At 45.0% G+C, this 20,569-nt stretch overlaps 1 protein-coding gene across 1 annotated transcript; it reads right to left on the bottom strand.

Moving 5' to 3' along the window:
- Nucleotides 1-14,538: 14,538 nt before the first annotated feature.
- On the bottom strand, nt 14,539-20,014 carry NCR1 (natural cytotoxicity triggering receptor 1). The gene is given in 8 exon segments (XM_066372600.1): nt 14,539-14,943; nt 14,946-15,112; nt 15,231-15,278; nt 16,470-16,520; nt 16,738-17,016; nt 19,239-19,523; nt 19,764-19,920; nt 20,009-20,014. Coding segments are annotated over 8 exon segments (1,062 nt in total). The 3' UTR covers nt 14,539-14,874.
- Between the last annotated feature and the right edge of the window lie 555 nt (nt 20,015-20,569).

Here is a 20,569-nt window from a genome sequence, read left to right as displayed (position 1 = left end):
TCTTTCACAAGGGTACTGGGTAAAATAAAAGGCAAAGCAATATGTTTGAAGCTGCATTTTATTAATTTGCCCAAAAGCTAACTTAGCATAAACTTTAAACACTTGACAGACTGAGTCTAGGGAAAAATATTACAAAGTTTATAGATGCTTATTGATCCCTTACCCCCCCCCCCATTTTTCTGTCCAACCTCAGGTATTTCTTGGTCTAATTTAACAGTAGCCCCATGGGTCTACACAATTGGTGTGATTTTTGGTTTTCTTAATCAGTTTTATGATGTGTGTGTGTGTGTGTGTGTGTGTGTGTGTGTGTGTATATATATATATATATATATATATATATATATATATATATATATATATATATTTAAGTGAGAGGCAGGAAGCAGAAAGACAGACTCCCACATCTGCCCGGACCAGGATCCACCCAGCAAGCCCACTAGGGGGCAATGATCTGCCCATCTGTGGCCATTGCTCCATTGCTCAGCTACTGAGCTACTTTAGCACCTGAGGCAGGCCATGAAGCCATCCTCAGCACGCAAGGACAACTTGCTTGAATCATTTGAACCATGGCTGTGGGAGGAGGGAAAGAGAGAGAGAGAGAAAAAAAGAGAGGGGGAAGAGTGAAGAAGCAGATGGTCGCTTCTCTTGTGTGCTCTGACTGGGAATCAAACCCGGGACTTCTGCATGCCAGGCCGACGCTCTACCACTGAGCCAACCGGCCAGGGCTATTATTATTTTTTTTATGCTGCTAGAGATTCAGAATTTGGGGGAAAAATTCAGCCTTCACTTTTACGTACATTTTAGTTGAAACTGTACAAGCATCTTTTTCTACCCCTAACCCCCCCAACAAAGATCATGTTATTATTTTAGTTGCTGATAAATAAGAAACAAGGGACTCCTTGCCCTATTGTGGTGTAGCCTCTAAGAAGCATATGGAGATCTGAAACCAACATTTATCAGATTGTAAAGCCTGTGGCTTGTCTTATAACTGACTCTGTGCAGAAATTAAGAAAAAAGGTTAGACAGAATTTGGAGTAAAAAGGCAGAGTTTCAACCTGGCCAAGCTCAATTGGTTAGAGTGTCCTCCTGATACACCAAGGTTGTGGGTTTGATCCCTGGTCAGGCACATACAAGAATCAACCAATGAATGCATAAATAAGTGGAACAACAAACTGATATTTCTCTTTCTCTCTCTCTTTAAATTAAGACATAAAAAAATTTTAAAAGGGTGATTTTTCCATACTGAGGAAAATGGACAAAATTTGAAGATTTTTTTTTATTGTTACAACTAAGGGAGGCTCCTGGCATCTAATGTGTAGAGACCTGGGATGCTACCAAACATGCTAACAACACACAGGATACTCCTCTCCCCAAACAGAGAAACACCCGACTCTCAAGTCAGTAGTGCTCAAATTAAAAAACTCTAGCACCTACAGTCTCTCCATTCATTTCTATAGAGTAAAGCAGTGATCCTCAACCAAGGTCTCCAATATTAAGCAACGATCACCATTGTCTAGTTTGCAAAACTTTCCCCCACCCCTTCAAAAGAACAAACCCTTTGCCCATTAAGCATTCTGCAGTTCCCCCTCCTCTGCCCCCTGGAAACCACAAGTCTGCTTCCTGTCTCTGAACTTGACTATTCTGGGTTTTTGAGTCGACAACTGACTGTGCAACTGGCTTTTAATGGGCAGAGACCAGCGTGCTGCTAAACATCCCACAACACACACACACACACACACACACACACACACACACACACACACACACACACACACACACGACAGCCCCCACAACACAGAATCATCCAATCGTTCTCAGGTTGAAAACACCCCTGACAGCAGGTGAAGCTTCTAACCTGGGTGTGATGTCTTCAGGATAGGCACCCTCCCTGGGACCCCATGCTGGGTAACCAAAAGCAGGGAGAAAGACTATTTTTTCTTCCCTTCCTTCCATACAGCAAACCTCAGCCTCACTGTGTTAGTGGTGTTACTCCCCACTGCCTGCAGCTCCACCTGACCTCCCAGCGCCAACCTGTTTGTGGCTCAGCTAGCTCTGCGGGCCCCAGGGCCAGACAGGCTGCAGATCACGCCTCCCACTCTCCGACCCCCCGCTGAGCCTCAGGCAGCCCCAGAGAGAGTGGAGGGCCATACATGCCGAGAAGGAGGGAGACTCTTGATTTGGGGCTGATCTCAAAAGGGCTTGTCCAGGCCTGTGTGTGTATGAACCAGAGATCCACCGCCCAGGAAGGTGGGTCCTTCCCTCCACCTCTTAGTTATTTAACCCTCTTTTTCTTCAGCTCAAGGCAGTTGTTGAGACAGATCTGGGCTCACTTCTCTGAGAGTCTCAGTAAGGAGCATGGCCTTCTGTGTGTGGGGGCGCTGAATCCAGGGAGATTCAGCGGTTCTTCCCAGGAATACTGGCCAGACGTTCTCTTCCAGCCCAGTCTGACTCCAGGTTCTAAACAGGAGCTTTGTGACACCACCCCTCTGGGTCATCAGTAATGGAACAATCCAACATAGACCAAGGGTGGGGGGCAGAGGTGGAGCATTCCATCATAGACCAAGGGTGGGGGGGCAAAGGTGGAGCATTCCATCATAGACCAAGGGTGGGGGACAGAGGTGGGACATTCCATTATAGACCAAGGGGAGAACCAGAAAGCAACATTTCATCATAAACCAATAGGAAAAAAATAGAAAAAAATAAACCAAATTGAGAGCCAGATTTGGAACATTTCATTGCCAATGTAAAAAATATTTCCAAACCTATAAGAACTTTTTATGAGTTTATCTGAGCCAAACTGTCAACAATTGCCATGAAGCAAAGTCTCAACTGGTTGAGGAAGCCCTCTGTAAAATAGTGGTTTCCCCACTTATTATATATATATAATCTCTGGGACTAGATAAAAAAATAAAAATGTACACATACTGAAGTTTCTTTTACACAGACAGGAATGAGAAATTAAGAGTTAACTATTCACATGATAACAATAACAATGAAGGTATCTGTAGGTTCCTGCTCTGGGGAGTGGCTGCCCTGAGGTGGGCAGGAGAAGAAGATGACCCCTACATTTTAAAGACCTGTTATTAGGTATGTTATTGTAGATGCAAAAAGACAACAGTCTTTTTAAAATTTTTTTCATTTTTTAATTTTTCTGAAGTTAGAAGCAGGGAGGCAGAGAGACAGACTCCCACATGTGCACGACTGGGATCCACCCGGCATGCCCACCAGGGGGCGATGCTCTGCCCATCTGGGGCGTTACTCCGTTGTAAGCAGAGCCATTCTAGTGCCTAAGGTGGAGGCCATGGAACCATCCTCAGTGCCCAGGCCAACTTTGCTCCAATGTAACCTTGGCTGTGGGAGGGGAAGAGAGAGAAAAAGAGAAAGGAAAAGGAGAGAGGGAATGGTGGAGAAGCAGATGGGTGCTTCTCCTGTGTGCCCTGGCTGGGAATCAAACCCGGGACCTTCACATGCCAGGCCGATGCTCTACACTGAGACAACAGATAGTTTTGATTAAGGTAACCATTGACCTTTGTTTAGAGAAAAATACCACTCTAGGGCATGACCAACCACCAGGAACTGCTTTTAGTTAAAAAGTTTTTATTTCAGACCATGTATGTGGTTACTTTAGGTCTCTGAGTGTGCAAGGCCACCATGCAGGGGTCCCCTGAGCTTGTCAGGCTCAGCATGTGGCTCTTTTTTTTGTCTGCTCTGGGGGCAGCCTGAGGAGGAACATTCCATCATATACCAATGGGGGAACCAGGAGAGAATATTCCCATAGGCCAAGGGGGGAAGGCAGGGATGGAACATCCTATCATAGACCAAAGAAGGAGCCAGAAGCAGAACATTCCAGCACAGACCAAGGCGGGAGCCAGTATATCCGAAGTTCAACTTGCCCTCCTAACTCTCAGTCTGTCAGAGTCTCACTCAGAGATTACCTAGATGCTGCCCTGTGGCCCGGGCTAGCTTCCTGGATCTCTCTCTAGCCCAGGTACCATTCCACTGGGGTGGTACCTGTCTCCCCCACTCCCTGACTCAATGTCTGGTGACACTTTTGGTTTTGGTTGTCACAAGTGGGGGACGGGGTACTTACTACTGGCATCTGAGGAGTAGAGTCCAGAGAGGCTGCTAGACATTCCAAAATGCAAAGTGATGCACGTCTCCCCCCCTCCCCCCATACAACAAGGAATGATCTGGTCCCAAATTTCAACAGCGCGGAGGTAGAGAAGCCCAGGCTTAGCTGATTCTTTGTCAGGAACTAAAAGAATCACCTCTGACCACTCAGTTTGGGGAGAAAGACGGGGTTGCGAGTCCAGGACAATTCTCTGAACTCAGCTTAGAGCAAGACACTCCTTAGTTTTTTAGAGAACTCTGCATTAGGTCCCAGACCAATGAGAAGAGCAGTAAAGCAAAGCTTGGAAACAATGCACAGATTAAAATATTTTACAGACAAACGCTTTAAACAAAAAGTACTGTCTCTGGCCCTGGTGACCTCTCCACTCACTCACTTTTCACGGCGGTTTCTCCGGAGCCGGACCGCCCTCTGCTCCTGCGCGCGGGGTCTCCTGCTGTTTCCCCAAGGGTGCACCCGTCTCAGGCTCTGCCCTTGTTCTTCTCTTCCTGGCGGGTGGGTGTTCTGCGTGTGGCACCGGTTTCGCAGGCCACACCTTCTCCGCACAGTCGCCACCTCCTCACCTAGCTCTTCTCTCACCAGATCTCAAGCAGGCTCCTTCTCCTCCCCCACCAGGCTGGCCTTCTCCCATCCCCCTGTGTATATCCTTTGAAGCCAGTGCTTATGTGGAGGATGATTTTGCACCCACGGGGGCATCCCTTGGAAATGTCCAGGGATATTTTTGGTTGTTGCACTTGGAGGGTGCGCCTGCCATCTAGTGGGTAGAGGCCAGGGATACTGCTCAACATCGTACAATGGCCGGGAAGGTCACTGCTATTGGCTGAATGGTGTGTGTCTCTTCCCCCAATCCCAAATGCATATGTTGAAGCCCTAACCAACCGTGTGACTGTATTTGGAGATTAGGAGAGGTGAAAGTTAAGTGAGGCCAGAAAGGTGAGGTCTTAATTTCTTTTTTTTTAATTTATTAATTTTAATGTGGTGACATTGATAAATCAGGGTACATGTGTTCAGAGAAAAGATCTGCAGATTATTTTGACATTTGATTATGTTGCATACCCCTCACCCAAAGTCAGATTGTCTCCCGTCACCTTCTATCTATTTTTCTTTGTGCCCCTCCCCTCCCCCACCGTCTCTCTCTCCTCCCCCCTCCTTACCATCACACTTGTCCATATCTCTGAGTCTCATTTTTAAGTCCCATCTATGTATGGATTCATATAGCTCTTAGTGTTTTTTTTTTCCTTATTTCACTCAGTATAATGTTTTCAAGGTCCATCCATGTTAATTGTAAATGATCCAATGTCATCATTTCTTATGGCTGAGTAGTATTCCATAGTATTGTATATACATATATATGCACCACAGCTTTTTAATCCACTCATCCACTGACAGACACTTGGGCTGTTTCCAGATCTTCGCTATTGTGAACAATGCTGCCATAAACATGGGGGTGCATTTGTCCTTTTGGAACAGTTCTATGGTGTTCTTAGGGTATATTCCTAACAGTGGTATAGCTGGGTCAAAGGCAGTTTGATTTTTAATTTTTTGAGGAATCTCCATACTGTTTTCCACAGTGGCTGCACCAGTCTGCATTCCCACCAGCAGTGCAGGAGGGTTCCCTTTTCTCCACATCCTCGCCAGCACTTATTCTGTGTTGTTTTGTTGATGAGCGCCATTCTGACTGGTGTGAGGTGATATCTCATTGTGGTTTTAATTTGCATTTCTCTAATGATTAGTGATATTGAACATTTTTTCATATGCCTATTGGCCATCTGTATATCCTCTTTGGAGAAGTGTCTATTCATTTCTTTTCCCTATTTTTGATTGGATTGTTTGTCTTCCTAGTGTTGAGTTTTACAAGTTCTTTATAAATGAGGTCTTAATTTTTATAGGATGACAATAAAAAAATGGGAAGAGGACATGAACAGACACTTCTCCCAGGAAGAAATACAAATGGCCAACAGATATATGAAAAGATGCTCAGCTTCATTAGTTATTAGAGAAATGCAAATCAAAACTACAATGAGATACCACCTCACCCCTGTTAGATTAGCTATTATCAACAAGATGGGTAATAGCAAATGTTGGAGAGGCTGCGGAGAAAAGGGAACTCTCATCCACTGTTGGTGGAACTGTAAAGTAGTACAACCATTATGGAGGAAAGTATGGTGGTTCCTCAAAAAACTGCAAATAGAACTACCTTATGACCCAGCAATCCCTCTACTGGGTATATACCCCAAAACCTCAGAAACATTGATACGTAAAGACACATGTAGCCCCATGTTCATTGCAGCACTGTTCACAGTGGCCAAGACATGGAAACAACCAAAAAGCCCTTCAATAGAAGACTGGATAAAGAAGATGTGGCACATATACACTATGGAATACTACTCAGCCATAAGAAATGATAACATCAGATCATTTACAGCAAAATGGTGGGATCTTGATAACATTATACAGAGTGAAATAAGTAAATCAGAAAAAAACAAGAACTACATGATTCCATACATTGTTGGAACATAAAAACAAGACTAAGAGACATGGACAAGAGTGTGGTGGTTACCAGGGGTGGGGGGAGGGAGGATGCAGGAGGGAGGGAGGGAGAGAGTTAGGGGGAGGGGGAGGGGCACAGAGAAAACTAGATAGAGGGTGACGGAGGACAATCTGTCTCTGGGCAAGGGGTATGCAGCATAATTTAATGACAAGATAACCTGGATATGTTTTCTTTGAATATATGTACCCTGATTTATTAATGTCATCCCATTAACATTAATAAAAATTTATTTAAAAAAAAAAGAAAAAAAAATTTCTATAGGATGAGTGGTCTCATAAAAAAAAGGAAGCTCATGATATCTCTCTACAGGTGCCGGGGGTGAGGGCTGAGGTGGAATGTTCGGCGTTGAAGAAAAGCCATCTGTAAGTCAGCAGGAGCTCTTGTTTTGTTGATTGCTTCACTATTTATGACAAGTACTTAAACCAAAAACTAAAGCTCTTAAAATTCAAGGCAGAAAGTGAATTATTGACTTCGGTTCCCATGAAACCAGGAAGAGCTTTCTTGACAGGAACAAAGTTGGTCAACACCTTGATCTTGGACTTCCTGGCCTCAGAACTGTGAGAAAATAAATTATTATTGTTTTAGCCACCCATATGTGGTTTTTGTTAACAGCAGTCCGAGCGGACTGAGACTGTTGCCCACAAGAATGAGTTACCTGCCCCAGATGAAAATAGTGCTAGGGTTGAGAAACTCTGTTAATGTTCTGGGTTTGAAAAGTCTCAGATGTGCACATGCCAGTAGAGGTGTCCCCTCATGTGAGACTCTGATTTATAGGTGAGTGGCCAATTCACTTTGTTTTTTTTATGCTAAGGATTATATTATGCGACATGTCACACTAACAACTACAGTAATTGTTACATTAAATGAGTGATTTCTACCATATACACATACGTGATACATATGTTATAGCCAATCTAAAGAAAAGAAGCTTAATAGGAAAGGCAGACAATTGTGAAATCTTTCAAGTGAAATACATAAACATGGAAGTCAAAGTATTTACGAACAAGGCTCTGCCTGGTTGGCTCAGTAGTAGAGCGTCAGCCCAGTGTGTGGAAGTCCTGGGTTCGATTTCTGGTCAGGGCACGCAGGAGAAGCCACCATGTGCTTCTCCACCCCTCCCCTATCCCTTTCTCTCTCTCTCTCTCTCTCTCTCTCTCTCTTTCCCTCCCACAGTCATGGCTTGAAATGATTTGAGCAAGTTGGCCCTGGACACTGAGGATGGTTCCATAGCCTTGCCTAAGCCATTTAAATAGCTCAGTTGCTGAGCAACAGAGCAGTGACCCCAGATGGACAGAGCATCACTGGTGGATCCTGGTCAGGGCACATGTGGAAGTCTGTCTCTGCCTTCCTGCCTCTCACTTAATAAAAAAAAAAGTATTTACCAATCATGTCATGGAAGTTGGAATGCTGTGAGTTGCAACTAATACATCTATGTTCCAGAGAAAGCACATGACATGAACACAGACAAAGCAGAGAATTTTCAACCTTTTTCATTCCATGGCACACATAAACTAATTACTAAATTTCTGTGGCACAACAAAAAATTTATTTTTTTCCAATCTGACCAAAAAAATGTATATTAATGATGTGGTCACACTGGATAGGTATTGTGTGGGCTGTTGTCATTGTTTTCATTTGACAATCTAAGGGAAAAGAAGTCAATGTATCTGCCTAAACAGTCAGACACTGCATGTTTTAAAAATTCTTGCTGCACACTTGTTGAAAAATCACTGAAATAAAAAAATTATTTATATTATCTTATATTTCCCATTTATATTATATTATACACTGTTATAAATTATTAGAAAACAAATACTCTTTTAAAATGTTTACATATAATCAACATTTATTTTGTAAAAAATAAAATTTATTTGGGTGACACTGGTTACTATGATTACATGGGTTTTAAATGTAAAATTCTACAACTTGAAGAATACAAACTTTTAAATGTTAAAAAAAGAAAATATACACTCTTGTACTGAACCCTCTGGAAAAGAAATGTTTATATATAACCTTTACCTGACCAGACTGTCAAAAGACAAACAGACATAAGGACGCTGTTTGGGAGAAATAATAAAAATGTTCATCTCTCCCCACAGACCCATAACTAATAAACTGTATTATTCTCTGCTGATTCACGTGGCACGTTTTCCTAACAGTGACCAGAGAGGGGCACACGTGTCGGTATAGAGGAGAGGTCAAAGTGACCGTGAACGGGGGGAGGGGATTTTTACAAGTTAGAGGAGCAGGTTGTAGGTAAAGAGATGATGAGTTCAGATAAGTTGGGGAGAAGCTGACCAAGTGATCTGAAGTTCCAGAAAAAACAAAAACAAAGACTCAGAGAAACAGACTTGGGTATCTATGCTGAAGAAATGGAAACCATGGACTTAAATGAGATCAATCTAGACTCATGTGGGGAGGAAACTGGGTGGGCCAGTGAACCCCAAAGCTGTGGCATTGGAGAGCCTGAAAATCTGATGGTACAAAAGCTGTCAGAGGATGAGTAGAGAAAGCCAGTGAAGTGGGGGTCAGGGAGGAAGTGGTCACAGACAGCCGACAGGGGAACAGAGACTAAAGGCCCAGAGGTGTCCACTGCAGGTTCCAGGAAGCTCAGTAGCGTTTGACAAGAAAACAGCTTCAGAGGAAGCGTGGGGTGAGAAACCAGTTTCCAGTGGTTGACAAGGGACCTGAGGGGGTGGATCAAACACAGCAGGGGTGGGTCATTTCTCAAATCAGACCCCATGTCCACCGGCTGGTAAGACTAGAGGGATGGACATTCTTCTGAAGAATTGACTCCGTGCTTGGAAGCCTTAACTCCTGTTCCTAACTCCAAGTTGGAAAACGTTGTTCCCGGGGGTGGTGCTGTGATAACTGTAGTGTTGGCAAATCCTTAGGGTGACATCATGTCCTCGTAACATGGCTAAGAAGGAGCTACTGTTTCCTCCTTTTGGACAATGGAAGGTGAAAACAGAGGGGACATATGTTGTGTCAGGAACACAAGTTTTAACAGAGATTGAATTTGGTCCTCTCCACTACCTCCTTATTCTTCAATAAAAATTTTTTTTCTTTCAGTGTGGTGACTGCTGGGAGGGGGAGAGGAAGGAGGAGGTGGGTATGGGGGGTATAAATGGAGAGGGACAAAGACTTGACTTAGGAGGCTGGTGAGTATACAGTGCAGTAGCTCTGTCGTATGAAATGGGATGAAGAAGGACAGGGAAGGCAGACGGGAGGTCTGGTCTTACTGGTGTTAACTGGGAGTATGCAAGAACCTGGGGGAAACGCTGAAGGAAGGGAGGTTGGGATGAGGTCGGGAAAGGAGGTGCCAGGCAGTTTTTACGTGTCACCTCTTCTAAGACCCATGAGACCAGGACATTGTAGCAGCAACCTGTAAAAATGGATGGCCTGGCATGTAAGCATCTTGAGAAAGGGAGATGGGCTACAGCAGTGTTGGGGTGTGAAGGGATAAGTATGTCTGCTTTACACACACACACACACACACAACACACACATACACACACACACACACACACACACACACACACACGAGCGTTACTCAGCCATGAGAAAGAAAGAAATCTTGCCATTTGGGAGGACACGGATGAACCCTAAAGGCATCATGCAAAGTCAAATAAGTCACTCAAAGAAAAGCAAATACTGGGCGGCGTCATTTTACATGTGGAATCGAAAAATGCTGAACTTGTAGGAACAGAGTAGATGGTGGTAACCAAGGGCTGGGGGTGGGGGAAATGGGGGGATCTTCTTTAAGGGTAAGAACTTGCAGCTAGTAGATAAATAAGTCCTGGAGATCTAATGCACAATACAGTGATGCTAGACAATAATATTGTGTTGTGGTTAAGAAACTAGATTTTAATTATTCTCACCTCAAAAAAGAAATCATGTGACACCACAGAGGGGTGTCATATAGGGCTACAATGACAATCCTATTGCAATAAATAAATGCATCAAATTAACATTTCACATCTTAAATTTATACAATGTTACATGTCAGTTATATTTCAACTTAAAGGTATCTCAGTTTGGGAAGATGAACCACTAATTTGCGTCTCCAACTCTGCCCCAATGCGTCTTCTTCTTACCATACCTCTCATGGTTCATCTATAATATCAACACCAATAGGTGGGAATTAGAGGGACAGTGGTCCTTTCATCCACAAAGTGGCCCAATTTACAGACTTTAGAGTTGTTGACTCTGCCGCATGCTTAGCCATCATTTCTTACCTTCTCTGAGTAGTTACCAACTTTTGCCTAGAGTAATTTGGGAGTCTTGTAACTGGTCTCATGGGATATGTTCTTTCTTATCTTCAGATAGAAATAAGCTTAGCCAAAGAATACAAAGGACATTTCTAACTGGAGCCCATATCTAAGAAACATTATAGCAACTAGTGTACACAATGGTAAGATGTTAAAAATATCCCTCACAATATTGGTACTAAGAAAAGGACACCTGCCGTCATTACTCCTACTGATCAATATACTGGGTATTCTAAGTAATAAGACTGTGATAAATCAATTTTAGAAAAAAACTCTAAAATTTTTTGAATTAAACATAATCCCAAACTCCTAAAATGGAGACAGGAACTTTGCGAGACCAGTGAATACACATTTGATATACAAAAAAAATTGATTTTATTATACCAGCAACCAACAATTGCACTAACATTATTTAGAGAATAATGCCACTTACAAAATAAGAATCAGGTGCTCATGAATATATCTGGTGAATATCAAACAAAAGGTAGGCACATTTCCTACATAGAAGACTACAAGCTATTATTTGGAGAAATTAGTAAACATTAAATGGTGAAACAGATTACACTTATGGTTTGAAAGATTGAAGTCATTAGCAGGGAATGAGGGTTGTGGGGGAGGGGTGGGGGAGGAAACAGAGACAAGTATGGGGTGACACGGTGACAGACAGTGATTTGACTTTGGGTGATGTATACACACAACACAACCAACAGTTCAAATGCTATAGAGATGTTCACCTGAAACCTATGTACTATTATTGATCAATGTCACCCTGTTAAATTTAATTTTCTAAATAAAAAGAATTAGCCATTAAAAAAAAAGAAAGATTGCCTGACCAGGTGGTGGCGCAATGGATAGAGCGTTGGACTGGGATGTGGAGGACCCAGGTTCGAGACCCCGAGGTCGCCAGGTTGAGTGTGGGCTCATCTGGTTTGAGCAAAAGCTCACCAGCTTGGATGCAAGGTCACTGGGTCGAGCAAGGGGTTACTCAGTCTGCTGAAGGCCCGTGGTCAAGGCACATATGAGAAAACAATCAATGAACAACTAAGGTGTCGCAATGCACAACGAAAAACTGATGATTGATGCTTCTCATCTCTCCATTCCTGTCTATCTGTCCCTGTCTCTGACTCTCTCTCTGTCTCTGTAAAAAAAAAAAAAAAAAAAGGAAGATCAAAGAGAGGATGTTTATTCCCTAAATTGATCTGTAGCTTCAAGAGAATCTCATGCACGACTTAGGTGGGTGTTTTGTAAAAATTGACATTCCAAATTTGACATTGAGCTCTAAAGCACCCCGAACAATGAAGAAAATCTTGAAAAATGAGAGCAAAGTTGGAGAACATATGTTACCAAATCTCAAGACTATATACCTATCACCCATCGCTGGGCATCCCTCTGGGTTACCTGAAGGACACCCTCATCTTTCTGGTTGTCAACCCTGAAAAGAGTTGAGCTATCCTCAACTGTTCTATCTTTTTCTCCATGTTTTTTTCTCTCCTGCATACTTCCTTCTTTCCATTGCAATCAGAAATCTCTTCATACCGTGCACAATTCCTGATGTCACATCCTCGACCAAAAATGCTTAATGAGCTCTCATTGCCTTAAGGGTAAAATGTGTATTTATTATATGGCACCCATGGCCATGGTTGATCTGTCTTCTGCGTTTTCCCGGCATCCCCCAGGGTCACTTTTTCTCTCCCAATCAAAATTCTACTCACAATGGATGTTGTTCACCCTCTGTCTTGTATCTGAGCCTTTGCATGAATTGATACCATGAATAGACACATTTTGCATCAATAGATACCAGTGTCAGCCCTTTCCCACCTCTACACCCTTCTCAAGGTCTATTTAATGGCATATTGCACAGGAACAGGCTTTTAGGGCCTTCTGCACTTCCTCTATCATAAGGCATATCCCTTCTCATTTACTCACTTCTTTAAAATCTTTGCTTGTGGCAATCGATATTGTCACAGTGGGGATAACGTTTGCCTTGTTGTGTTCTACTTTCACCAGTGCCTGATGCGTCGCAGGCTTGAGTAACAGAGACCAGAGACCGGGGCAGGCCAGTACAACTCTTATGACATCGCTCTTCACCGCATTGGTAACAGAAGTTCCAGTCTTAAGCTTGCTACAGAGCCACCTGCAATAAAGACTACATTGCTCAACCTCCCTTCGTAGCTTGCGTCTCAGGCTAGTATGTTCTGACCTTGGAGAAATAAATGGAAGTGTTGTGTGAATGTTTCCAAGAAATCTTTATAGTAAACAGTTGGCCAGTTCCTTCCTCCCTCCCTCCCTTCTTTCTTTCGTCCCCACCTTTACTTTGCTGTCTCAAATAAAAGCCATTTCAGAATTTCCACAAAGAGCAATGCAATGTTGAACCCTGTGACCTTGCCCTGCTGACAGTTTTGGAAGGCTTTGACTTGAATTGGTGAGCAGGGCCGTGAGTGGCAAAGACCCCTCCCTTCCTTCTGAGCATCCTCCAGAGGATTTAAGAAATGGATTTGACCAGAATATTTGGGGGGAGGGGTCTGGGACCCATATCATGACTATATGAATGGGTTGATTGAGTAGAAATTTTCAAGGGGGAAAGATCCAGACAGCTGTAAAGGACCATACCCGAATCTCAGGCCCCTGCCTCTATCTATACCTTGAGGCCTAAAATCTTTTGCCTTACACATTGTTTTCCTCTTGAGACTCCAGGTTTCTTAACATAAATTAAAATATGAAAAAAAATTAATGTCGCGAACCCACTCCAAACACATCCATTCTCACTTGGGTGATGCAGAACATTATCATTTCACATGAACTTAGGAATTCTTGGGACTTAGCATACCTGGCAGGTGACAAACAGAGAGGAGAAAATTCAGTATTGGGCTACTGGTAATGAGAGAATAGTTTGTGAAGTTTCTAATGTTCTATAATATTGAGACTAGTAATTGTTACTATGCCTTGAGTAACTTCCATATGCCAGTTGAGGATAGCTCAACTTTATCTCATTAAAATCTTCATGTTATTCCTTTGAGGTTAGAATTATTATTCTATGAGATTTAATAAAAAACTCAGATTTAAGGAATACATTTGACCAGGATATTGGGTGGGGGGTTCCAGGACCCATATAATGGATATATGAATGGGTAGATTGAATAGAAATTTTCAAGGGGGGAAGGTACAGCCAGCCTTAATGGACCATACCTGAATCTCAAGTTCAAAGCTACGCACCAGCCCCACTTCTACACTCATTGATTTGACATACATTTCCTGAAAACTCTCTTAGTAATGAGAACTGTGAGCACAGCCAGACGTAATGCATGTGAGTTCACAGTAGAGATGGGAAGATGGAGAGTAGGGCTGAAGTGTTTTGTGAGTGTAAACACTGAATCTTAACCCAAGGTGGAGAGGATTTGGGAAGTGTTCTTGGAGGAGATGGTATCTGCTAAGAGACCCAAAGAACAAGGCAAGGTGTGGGAAGACAAGCAAAGTCAGAATCCTGTGGTGTGGAAGGTAGAGGAAATGGAATAGGGGGGTGTAGGTGAGACCCAGCCACGGCACACTGATAGAGCAACTCCGTTTGTTCACCACCCGCATCTCTCGGTTCCGTTTAATCAATGCTTATTCTGCGCTGGCTGTTAAATATTTTCAGTGACATCTGCAGAGAAAGTAAAGAAGAAATAGGGGTGTTGGCCAGAGGTTGGAAGGGACTCTTCCCATGCACGTGGTGTTAAAGATGTCTTCAAAAAAGACCAGAGTGGTCAAAAGTTTGGCTTGCAGTAAGCGGGCACAAAAATATTTAGAACTTGGAGGAGACAGTGGATTCTGCCTGCAGAAGAAATTTAGCATCTTTATTCCCCCCTCTTGTCTCCTCCAGGTTGGTTTATCAAACTCCATGCAGTCCTCTGGCTTCTTTCAAAACAGAGATCACCCAGCCAAGGTCAAGATCGCTTTTCAGCTTGACCTATGGCCTCTGCATCTCTTGGCCATTTGTCCAGGGCTCTCTCTGTGATCTGAGCCTTCTCCTTCTCTCCTGACTTGAATCCCCACCGGCCCCCTCTTTGACCTTCTCCTTGCAAAGCCAGTCTTCAGCCAGGAGACCCACAAGGGCCAGCAGGACCAGGAGAGCCAGACCAAGCCGAAGGAGATTCTTGGCACTGTGATCCTGGAGGGTGAGATCTGGGATCAGAAGAACGGTGATCATGGATGAGAATGTGTAACTGTCATCTCATCCCATCCCATCCCTTCTTCCCCAAGCTCCTTCCTTTCGTGCCCATGTCCCCAGATGCCTGCTTACCTTTCTGGAACCCCGGCTTTGTGGTGAACAAGTAGAGCTCCCAAAGGTCTGCCGATGATGAACAAAGTGGGTCAGTAAGGGGATGAGATGGTGTTGGCCTCCCCCATGGCAGCCTCTCCTTCCCTGGACACACCCATGACATGTTATTGCTTCTCAAGGTCCCCACCTCACACCCTCCCCCCCACCCGGCCTGGGGAGTGGAAGAGTGAAAACACATATGAATGTGAGGAACAACTTGGCTCTAGGACTAATGAATGTTTGTCTTCACACCAGGCATAGCTTCTCTCTGAGCCTCAGTTTCCCCATGAAGTCCGTCAGTGAGTGTCATGTCTTCCTCCTACCCACAGTCCAGTTTAGTGTTGCCATTTTCTTCAAGGTCTTAAATGAGCTGCCCCAACCCCACTCCATCCCCATTATCACCTCTCTGATATCATTTCTAGTTTCACTGGCTTGGTTTTCCTTCTCTCTCTCTCTTTTTTAAACCCTTTTTGCCACCTTCCTGCCTTAGGGCATAGGCAGTGGCCACTCCCTTTCTCTAAAACATTCTTTCTCCACATGGCCACAGTGTCTGCTCAAAATTCTCCTTCTTGGTGGGGCCTATCAAGACAACTCTGTTTAATGTTGCTACTACCTGCCTTCCCAATCACCTTAACGCCTGTTGTTCTGTTGTGCTCTTTTCCAAACCACCCTTTCTTCCTCACAACCTAGCTAATTGATTAATGTATCCTGACTTTGACTGGTCTGTAATCTTCTCCTGTTGGAAGACAAGGGCCACTAGAGCAAGAGTACCTGTCTGGTTGACTAATGGAGCCATAGGTCATGGCTTGGGGAGACTTTGATTTCCTCTTTAAGTTTATTTTATTTATTATTTATTATTTATTTTTTTAGGAGTGAGGAAGACTGCTACATGTACCCCTACCGGGAACCACCTGGCAACCCCCATTTGGGGCTGACGCTTGGACCAACTGAGCTATTTTTAGTGCCTAAGGCTGATGCACTCCAGCAGAGTATCCTCAGTGCCCAGGTCCATGCTTGAACCAACCAAGCCACTGGCTATGGGAGGGAAAGAGGTAGAGAAGGGGGAGAGGGAGGGGTAGAGAAGAAGATGGTTGCTTCTTTTATGTGACCTGACTGGGAATCGAACCCAGGACATCTGTACACTGGACCAATGCTCTATCCACTGAGCCACCTGCCAAGGCCCTGATTGCTTCCCCAAGTTTAGAAGAACCTATTACTCACCAGGAGAAGAGGGCTGTTCTGTGGTTGCAAGGTCAGTGTCCCTGACATTACCTAACAATGGAGACAAGGAAGAAAGTAAGGGTTTTGGGTTCCTCGGGTCTTCTCACCTATTCCTTACGCCCTCCTCTCCCCATCCCTCTGGTGTTCTTCCTCATGGTAAGGCATTCGTGGGAGGCACCCTCCCTACATTTTCCCAGTTGTGCCTCCTCACTTGGGGTTCACTCGAGGTTCCAGGGAGGACATGGGGAAAAATTGGGAGTTTCCTCACCTGTGACCAGGAGCCTCACAGGCTCACTGGGGAAAGACCATATGTAGTTGTTATAAGAACCAAAACACCTGTACGTCCCTCTGTGGGCTGTGGTCACAGGGCCCACAGTAAAATTTGCCTGACTGCTCCCAATCGTGCGCTGTGGGCGGCTGGCTCTCCCCTCCTTGAGCAGAAAGAACATGCTTGTTCCAGTCTTCAGCTGGCAATAGAAGGTCACGTTCTCTCCTGGGGTGACCTCAGACCCAGGATGAACCGTGAGCGTGGGCGTGTCATACTTTCCTGGGAGAGAAGACGGTGGGTGGGTAAAGAGCATCTTCATCCTGCCTCCTCCACCTCCCCATCCCCGGCCTCTGAGACCTGGAGTCACTTCCCCAAAATCTCATCCTTGCCTCTTTCTTGAATTTGTCTTGGTTGTGGATACACCCTCCAAGACCTCTCCCTTCAGGACTGAGACACAGCTGTAGCTTTCAGGGGTGCTAATATAAATCTCTCCCTCTCTCTCTGGGAATTGCCTTACATCTGTGGTTCTCAGAGTTTGGTCCTTGGGATCAGCAACTTTAGCATCACTTGGAAACTTGTTAGAAATGAAAATTCTCAGAATCCGACCCTGACCCACTGCATCGGGATGCAGGGGAGGGAAATCATCTGTGTTGTAAAAAATTACTATTATTTTGAATTGTTGTCAAATGCAACATAACATTTACTATCTTAACTGCTTTTAAATGGACAATTGTTGCATAGGTGGGATATAAAACTGAGACGCATGGGCACAGATAAAAGTGCAGTGGTTATCTGGGGGAGGGGCTGGGGAAGAAGGGGAAGGAGTAAAGGTGGACAAATATATGATGACAAAAAATGATTTGACTTTGGGTGATGGGCACACAATGCAATCAACAATTCAAATGCTATGGAGATGTTCACCTGAAACCGATGTACTCTTATTGATCAAGGTCACCCCATTGCATTTAATTTCAAAATAAGGAAATAAAAATATAAATATACAGTTCAGCGGCATTAAGGGCCTTCACATTGTTGTGCAGCCATCCCCACGTCTTATCCAACAGAACCCTTTTCACCTTGCAAAAATGCAACTCTGTCCCTAATAAACAATAACCTTCTATTTCCATGTCTCTCAGCCCCTGGCATCTGCCATTTTACTTTCTTTATTTTTAAAAGGTGTTAATGTATTGATTTTAAAGAAAGAGAGAGAGAGAGAGAGAGAGAGAGAGAGACAGTAATACCCATCTGTTCCTGTAAAGTACTCTCACTGGGGATTGAACTGGCAACCTCTGTGCTTCAGGATGATGCTCTAACCAACTGAACTGTCTTAGAATGGGTCTCTGGAAGGGCTCATTCTACTTTCTGTCTCCATGAATTTGATGACTGTAGATACCTCAGACAAGTGGAAACGCACAGCGCTTCTTGTCCTTCTGTGACTGGCTTATTTCACCCACGTTGAAGCATAGAATTGACTTTCTTTTAAAGTCTGAATGATACTTCATTGGATGGGTAGAGCACATGTTTATGCTTTCATTTGTCGACAGACACTTGGGTTGTTTCTACCTTTTGGTGGTTGTGAAGAGTGCTTCCACGAACATGGGTGCATCAAAGCCACGTTCGTAAAACACAAGCACTCAGGCGATGCTCTCTTTGCCTAAGTGTGAGAGCATCCCTCAGCTGAAGGGACCCAAAGGGTTACCCTCCCTCCCAATCACTGTGACCCATCCTACTCTGTCTTTCCTCATGCTACCATTTCCTCCTTGCGGGCTAGCTAACTGACTTACATGTCCTGACTTTGACTGATGGTCTGTCTTCTCCTGCAAGACTACAAGCACCGCCAGAACGAGGGGATTTGTGTGAAACCTCCTTAGGAGTGGTTCTCATCCAACCTCTGGTTGGTGCTGGGTGTGTGTGGGTGGGCTAGCATCATTGTGAGATGACCTTGAACGGCCATCTTAGGGCAAGACGTCCACATTTGCTTGACCAGGTTGAGACTAAGTATCACAATCTAACTTCACTTGCCCAGACTGTTCCCTTGTCTATCACAGGGTGTTTTCCAGGATGCTGCCTAGTCACCCCTCCCTGGACACAAACATCCATCTCAGAGCCTCTGGTCAGTAGAACCTAACCCAAGCCAAACCTGCTCCTAGGACCTAGAGCTAGCTCCATAGAAAATCTCTGCTGGGAGTTACCAACCCCCCACCCCCTCCCAGGCATCCCCAAACTATGGCCCGCGGGCCGCATGAGGCCCCCTGAGGCCATTTATCCGGCCCGCCACACTTCCGGAAGGGGCACCTCTTTCATTGGTGGTCAGTGAGAGGAACAGTGTATGTGGTGGCCCTCCAACGGTCTGAGGGACAGTGAACTGGCCCCCTGTGTAAAAAGTTTGGGGACCCTTGCTAGACAAACAGTATCTGAGTGAGGTTTGGAAGAGACTGACGGAGCTTAATAAGGATCCGGGATGAGGACATGACAGTATAGGTAGGGAAGGAGACAGTTACCGGTTACTACCAGATCCAGAGGGTCACTAGGCCCTGACCAGAGCTCCCCACTTTGGTAGAAGCACTTGTATTGCCCCGCCGTGGATGTGGTCATGCGCCGGATGGGGAAGGGGACCCTGTCTGATACTCCAGTTTGCTTCGGTCTCTTCAAGGCAGAAAGGTGTCCATCAAAATGCAGTTGGTACTCGATGGCCTTGCGAGTTCCCTGACACCAGATGATCACCGACATTTTATTTGGAATCATGAAGCTGGGTTTGGCCCAGATAATGGGTTTTGAGAGTGTCTCTGGAAGGGAATCAGAGGCTGGCGTTTCAGATAAGAGTCCCTGCCCACTCTGATCTCCATCCAGCTGCTAGCCTGAGGCCCTCCCAGCAAGCCAGGGCACCCCTGCCTCCCTGCCACTGGTCCTCACGTGGCTACCACCGGTCTGCGCCCCGCCTAGAACTCATGTCTGGGTTCAACCTCTACATGATGCGTGATGTGAACCCAGGAGAGGGACGCTAGGGCTTTGGGGGAAGGACTCACCGTTCTGGGAGCCGGTCCCCTGGCTCAGGCACAGCCCTGGAAGACAGGAACAATGAGAGGTGGTGCCGCGCCCTGACCCTGGGCTCCAGCGCCCGTGCCCACAGGGACTCACCGAGGCAGAGCAGAGCACCCAGCGCAGGAGACATAGCAGAACCCACTGGGAGAACGGGGGAGCCGCTGGGTGGAAGCTGAGCCTGGGAAGCCAGGCAGCACACAGGATGTGGTGGGTGCCGCCCAGCACCCACCGTCATGGGGCTGTTTTACAAGAAGGGTAACAGCGCTTCCTCCACCTCCGACCGTGGGCGTTCAGGAGAGGACATGGTCCTCACAACGTGTCTGATCAGAGCTGAGGCCTAACCAAACCCTCTGACCATGGTTGGGCCCTGCCGGAAACTCATTTCTGGGTCAACTTCTAAATGTTGAAGTGCCCAGGGAAGGCATTGTTTGAACACTTTCTTTTTTTTTTTTTTAATAAATAAATTTTATTAATGTTAATGGGGTGATATCAATAAATCAGGGTACATATATTCAAAGAAAACATGTCCAGGTTATCTTGTCATTCAATTATGTTGCATACCTATCACCCAAAGTCAGATTGTCCTCTGTCACCCTCTATCTAGTTTTCTTTGTGCCCCTCCCCCTCCCCTCCCCCTCCCCCTCCCCCTCCTTCCCTCCCGTGCCCCCCCTCTCCCCACCCCCGGTAACCACCACACTCTTGTCCATGTTTCTTAGTCTCGTTTTTATGTCCCACCAATGTATGGAATCATGTAGTTCTTGTTTTTTTCTGATTTACTTATTTCACTCCA

Source organism: Saccopteryx leptura, chromosome 3, assembly GCF_036850995.1.
Source record: "Saccopteryx leptura isolate mSacLep1 chromosome 3, mSacLep1_pri_phased_curated, whole genome shotgun sequence".
In the NCBI taxonomy this organism is placed as follows: domain Eukaryota; kingdom Metazoa; phylum Chordata; class Mammalia; order Chiroptera; family Emballonuridae; genus Saccopteryx; species Saccopteryx leptura.
Note: the sequence above shows the minus strand (reverse complement) of the source record. Positions and strands in the feature narration are given on the sequence as shown.